Source organism: Carassius carassius, chromosome 2 (genome assembly GCF_963082965.1).
Source record: "Carassius carassius chromosome 2, fCarCar2.1, whole genome shotgun sequence".
NCBI classification, from domain to species: Eukaryota; Metazoa; Chordata; class Actinopteri; order Cypriniformes; family Cyprinidae; genus Carassius; species Carassius carassius.
In genome coordinates, this window is record NC_081756.1 from 3,266,978 (window position 1) to 3,272,522 (window position 5,545).

Sequence of the window (5,545 nt, forward strand, 5' to 3'; positions counted from 1 at the left end):
AGTGTTTTCTGAACAACATTCCTTCAAGCCGATGAATACTAACCTGTTTGTGTTGGGTCTCTCTGCTCTCTGCTGCCTCTCCTGTCCAGGTAGAAGAACTGCATACAGGTGTGTCCTACAGCAGCAACACACAATATATCAAATAAACTTACTTAACTTGGACATTTACTCACATCTCACTTCACAAGACCACAGCCTTATGAGACTAGATGAGCATTTCCTGAAGCAAACACTAGAGCATGCAAGGCACGAGAAGATTCGGGAAAGCAGAGGAATGAGTTTGAAGTTTGTAGGAAAGGTTTCTAGGAAAACGTGAATGAATAAAAGAAAAAGAGTATGATGTCCGTACCGCATAGCTTAAAATAACAGATAATAATGAGAAAAAATAAGCCTCACCTGCTTGCCATCATTATTCACTGAAGCTTTGGTTACGGCTGAGCTCTGCCATTAGAAAAGAGCGATGTCAATAATAACATTTATATTTTATTAGGTCATTTTCTTAAACCTCAAAGTCATTTTACAAATTCACATTTTTTTATTAGTATTGTTTATGTTTAACAAAAGAAAACGAGGCCAAAATCAAGAACGCAGGGCTACTGTACATTATGATTTGCTGCTGGGAGTTTTTTATGAATTATTATTTATGGACAAATGTGTGTCAAGTGACTGAAAACTCAATGTGCATTTGATCTGGCTTTTAATAAGAGGATGATTACAGCATTATGTCATTCAGCAGTCCAGTGTCCCTTTACTGAGGTTACTGAGGCCAACCACAATCCTTTCAAATGAACTGTTACCTGTGACAAGGACTTAAAGGGATAGAGATTCTGCATCCCAGCAATCGCGTCAGTCCTTCCTGCTGAACACAACACTTAACAACAACAACAACCTCTTAAATCAAAGAAAAGCTCATTAAACACTGACTGGCTGGACCTGTCTGAATGCTTCGAGTGGATGCTCTCTTTATAGGCTATGGGTGTTTTTTTTGCACTATTGAATTCATTTAACCAAAGGTCTTTATTAAAGTAATTAGTAAACACCAGTAGGTAACACTAAGGTAAAGTGGTTATACCGGCTCAAACTCAAATGAGGCAATCAGACAGACCTAAACAGACTTAGGGTAATGTCACAACACTGATGACGGACGGGCTGAAGCTGCTACTGTAAACACTTCGACTGGTCCAGTGTTTCAACACTGACCCTGCTGCACTGAGAACTATAGTTAACTTGTATGATGCATGTGTAAGTAATGGCTCCTGAATATTAGTTATGTAACTTGAGGTCATAATGTAGGACAGGAGTTTTTTAAACTGGGATTCCCCAAATTCAAAGTAAAAAAGAAGTGTATAAAATGGCTTAAAAATTATTTAACATTTGCCAGATTTAATATTCTTATGGCTTCATATTCAATTTTGAGATTGCAATTATTTCATTCTGTTGCCAGGCCTAGTTTTATAGACAAAAATAGAAGCAAAATCAGTGAAATGTACTTAAAGGGACTGTAAGTAGGAATTACTCCCATCTAGTGGTGAAATTGTATTTTGCATTCAAACTAATTTTGCTGTCCAGCGCCTAGGTTTTTCAAATGCGCGTTGCATCTACGGTAGGCGATATGTACCAAAAAGCTTTGACAGGATGTCTTCTAATAGCACTTCGTTTTGGCGACGATGTTTTCTTCTCCTGTGGCGCGGCATATGTATGGTCCATATAATAAGAATGCAATCCAGACTTTTAAACTTGCCGGTGCAGTTTCAAGCGCCTCTCACTGCTCTGCACCTGCGTTTCTCGCTCTGACCGAAAACGCGTTGTGGAAACGCGTTTTTGTCCCTCTCTGCTATTATAGTTTTGCAAGATGGCGGAACTACACGGAAGCCTCCGTCGACCTACCCGTCCCATGTATATAAGGATAATAAATTCTTCATTTACGAGGATTAGTTTAAGGGAAGTCGTGGCCTAATGGTTAGAGAGTCGGACTCCCAATCGAAAGGTTGTGAGTTCGAGTCCCGGGCCGGCAGGAATTGTGGGTGGGGGGAGTGCATGTACAGTGCTCTCTCCACCCTCAATACCACGACTTAGGTGCCCTTGAGCAAGGCATCAAACCCACCAACTGTTCCCCGGGCGCCGCAGCATAAATGGCTGCCCACTGCTCCGGGTGTGTGCTCACAGTGTGTGTGTGTGTGTTCACTGCTCTGTGTGTGTGCATTTCGGATGGGTTAAATGCAGAGCACAAATTCTGAGTATGGGTCACCATACTTGGCTGAATGTCACTTCACTTTAAACATTGGCATAGGTATTTCTACACCATTGAGGGCATATTTATGAATAAAAATATTGATTTTAGATAATAAAATACCTAAAAAGTTACTTATTGTCCCTTTAATGTTCATTTCACCTTCCCTGAATTTATACATGAATAAACATACATTCAGTTTTCGTTGAAAGCACAAACTTAAACTGTAAACAATGTTTATACCGAAAACACAGTTAAATTGTCATTGAATTGTTCCTCATTTATGTATTGTTTTCCGTAACACCCACAAATATCACATTAATTGCCCTTTATATATGAAAAAAAACATTGAGCTGCCTTTGAGAATTGATCATAATACGTCTCGCAGGTGTAAATGCAGACGTCAAATAGTCGTCTCCGTGATGTAAGTGTGCTGCACTACATAACAAAAGACAGAATATGATAATAGCATAGGAATTTATCTTTTTAGGGTGAGACGCCTTACAAACGCAAAGCAAAAACACGTCACGAGTGAACGCCTTTCGGCTCATGAATATTAATTAGGATTAAGACTGACCGGAAGAGGAACGTCATCGTCACCTGATTAATAATCAGGAGCTGAGAGTCTACCCTGTTCTTTCGCTTCAGGCGACGGAGTTTACATAAACTTTTACTGGCACACGCGCACGTGTTTTGAAAAGAAATCTATCTTCATTTGCGAACCACACAACAACGTAATAAAATACCGAGTCTTATTACTCACAATAATCTCACTGCTGTTTTTCTTCTTTCGACTTCCCCTTAAAGTATTCATGTTTCATGACAAAACACACCAAAAGTTAACCGCAAACAAACAGCGCTTACCTGTATAATGCCCTGGTCGTGGCTGTCTTCTCTTTAAATCCTCTTCCAAAAGAAAAAGAAAAAACGGAAACAATCAAACCAAAACAAACAGAACGCTGCGGTTTTCAGTGTTCTAGGACTATTTAAAGAAGCCGTTCAAAATCAGTGGCGTTCGACTGCAAACCAGGTCTTCTTACCTTAGAAGTGTACACAAAACATGACCTAAAACAAACAATGTGTTCAGTTCAGAGGTGAACAGAGCCCTCTTTCACTGTAAAATCCACACACTCTTCCTCGAAAGGCACATGATCGCGGGGCGTGTTTGAACAAAACTCTTCTTTTCCACTCAAACTTCAGATCTGTCCCTCAGAAGTTGCATGCTTTAGTCTTAAATGCAGTCTCTCATGTGATCTGAGATGTTTTTTGGTTTGTTTCTGAATCAAACAGACAACAAAGTATACATATTTTATTTAATTTTATTAAAATATCTTAATGAAAGTAACCTTCATTCCAGTATTGCACAACATCACGTCAAGACATGAAATAACTTTGTGTGTGTGTGTGTGTGTGTAACAGCTTTAGGGTTGTTAATAATACAATATGTGCAAAAGCATATGAAAGATTTACAAAAAAAATGCAGTTTATCTAAAGCCTAAAGCTTTTTTTTAAATAGATAAAAGTGATTCTTGTCTGCGGCTTCATTCTCACCAAAAGCAGAACCAGATTGTGAACAAAAACTGGTTTTTGACCACAAACTGTGACCGCAGCACAGCAGTTATACAATACAGATGCAATGTAATATCATCTGTGACTACATATCCTTCTTTTGTAACATTAAAGTATTTCCTGTGAATATGCGAGGCTTCCTCTATCACAAACTCAGATAGCTCAGGTACGTCTGCAAGACGTCTGTTAAAGATCTCATGATCTGGAAAGCATCTGCTGTGTACAAACATCTGATAGACATCTTTAAGATGTCAGTTTTACATGCATTCAAAATCATAAACATCTTAATGACATCTTATCAGGGAAATAACTACAAGAATACGCTCATAACACACGTACATCACAGAGACGTCTATTTGAAGTCTGCAACATGTATTTTTTAGTGTTGCTCATCTTTCCAATCAGATGTAAAACAGATGTTTAGAAGGTGTCTGTAAGATGTTTATGATTTCGAATGCATGTAAAACTGACATCAGATGTTTGTACACAGCAGATGCTTTCCAGATCAAGAGATCTTGCAGATAAACGTGTGCTATCTGAGTAAGAATGTGAGGAAGTATTTGTGCTACAAACCAGTGCGTTCATGAACACGATAGTCAATTAAAATATAACAGGAAATACCAGTTTGCGATATCAATAATTTAAGGAATGTTCTTAGGAAGTACAGCAATCCTGATGTGAACGTTCATTTTAACAAGTCTCTTAAAGGCCCCGTTCTTCGTGATCCCATGTTTTAAACTTTAGTTAGTGTGTAATGTTGTTGTTAGAGTATAAATAATATCTGTAAAATTCTAAAGCTCAAAGTTCAATGCCAAGCGAGATATTTTATTTAACAGAATTCGCCTTCAAAAAATGACCCGTTTGGACTACATCCCTCTAGTTCCTGCAGTAATGACGTCACTTAAACTGTTTTTTGACTAACCTCCACCCACAGGAATACACAAAAAAAGGGGGTGTGGTCTTGTTGCGCTTCATCTCGGAGTCCAATCATCTTTGTTTGGGCTTCCCAGGGACGCTGTACTTGGAGATTAATGGTTACAATTTATGTTTAACTCGGTTCCCGAAAATTATAATCCACATGTAAAACTATGTGCAGCACATTTTGCTGAAGACAGCGAGCTTCCTCAATCTGAATCAGTTTAATGCCGGAATTGCACAAAGATGTAGCAGTTCCCTCTTTGTCTGGAGAAGGCATTGTTTATGGACCACAGCCGGTAAGTGTATTTTATTATTTAAGTTGGTGCGTTTTAACAGTTTTTTGTAACTTATTACACAAAGGGCATCGCTGTTTAGCTTTGTTAAATAGATGTAAGGGCTGTGCAAAAAAAACGAATGCGATTTTCATGCGCATCTCATTAGTAAAAATGCTCCTGTGATTATAAGTACATCTCCAGCACATGCTCCTGCCAAATTGCTTCTCAAAACTAGCCCAATCATGTTTCCAGGAGGGCAGCGTGTTGTCAGCTGCTGTCGAATCACAACACAGGAACCACTGGCACAATCAGAACTCGTTACGTATTTCTGAAGGAGGGACTTTATAGAACAAGGAAGTCATCAGCCCTTTTTTATGACAGTGTAAAACAGCGGTATACAGATAGTTGAATTGTGTGAAAAATACTGTTTTTTTACATGCGAAACATGAACACATGTTATATTGCACACTGTAAACACAATCAAAGCTTCAAAAAAGCGCGAAAAACGGGACCTTTAAACATTAGGAGGTATCTTGTAAACGTTGGCGTGCTG

General features: G+C 38.7%; 1 protein-coding gene across 4 annotated transcripts in view; it reads right to left on the minus strand.

Annotated features, from left to right (window-relative positions):
* The window catches only part of apold1b (apolipoprotein L domain containing 1b), a 14,827-nt gene extending 11,440 nt beyond the window's left edge, over positions 1-3,387 (minus strand). The window contains exons 1-4 of one of the 4 annotated variants that reach the window (XM_059505779.1): positions 3,095-3,387; positions 798-859; positions 397-441; positions 44-115 (exon numbers count right to left, since the gene is read on the minus strand). In XM_059505779.1, the coding sequence (XP_059361762.1) occupies positions 44-115; positions 397-441; positions 798-833 (153 nt within the window). In that variant the 5' untranslated portion in view covers positions 834-859; positions 3,095-3,387. Of the gene's footprint in view, positions 1-43; positions 116-396; positions 442-797; positions 872-3,094 lie in introns of all 4 variants that reach the window. The other 3 variants (XM_059505777.1, XM_059505776.1, XM_059505778.1) reach the window with 3 other exon arrangements.
* Between the last annotated feature and the right edge of the window lie 2,158 nt (positions 3,388-5,545).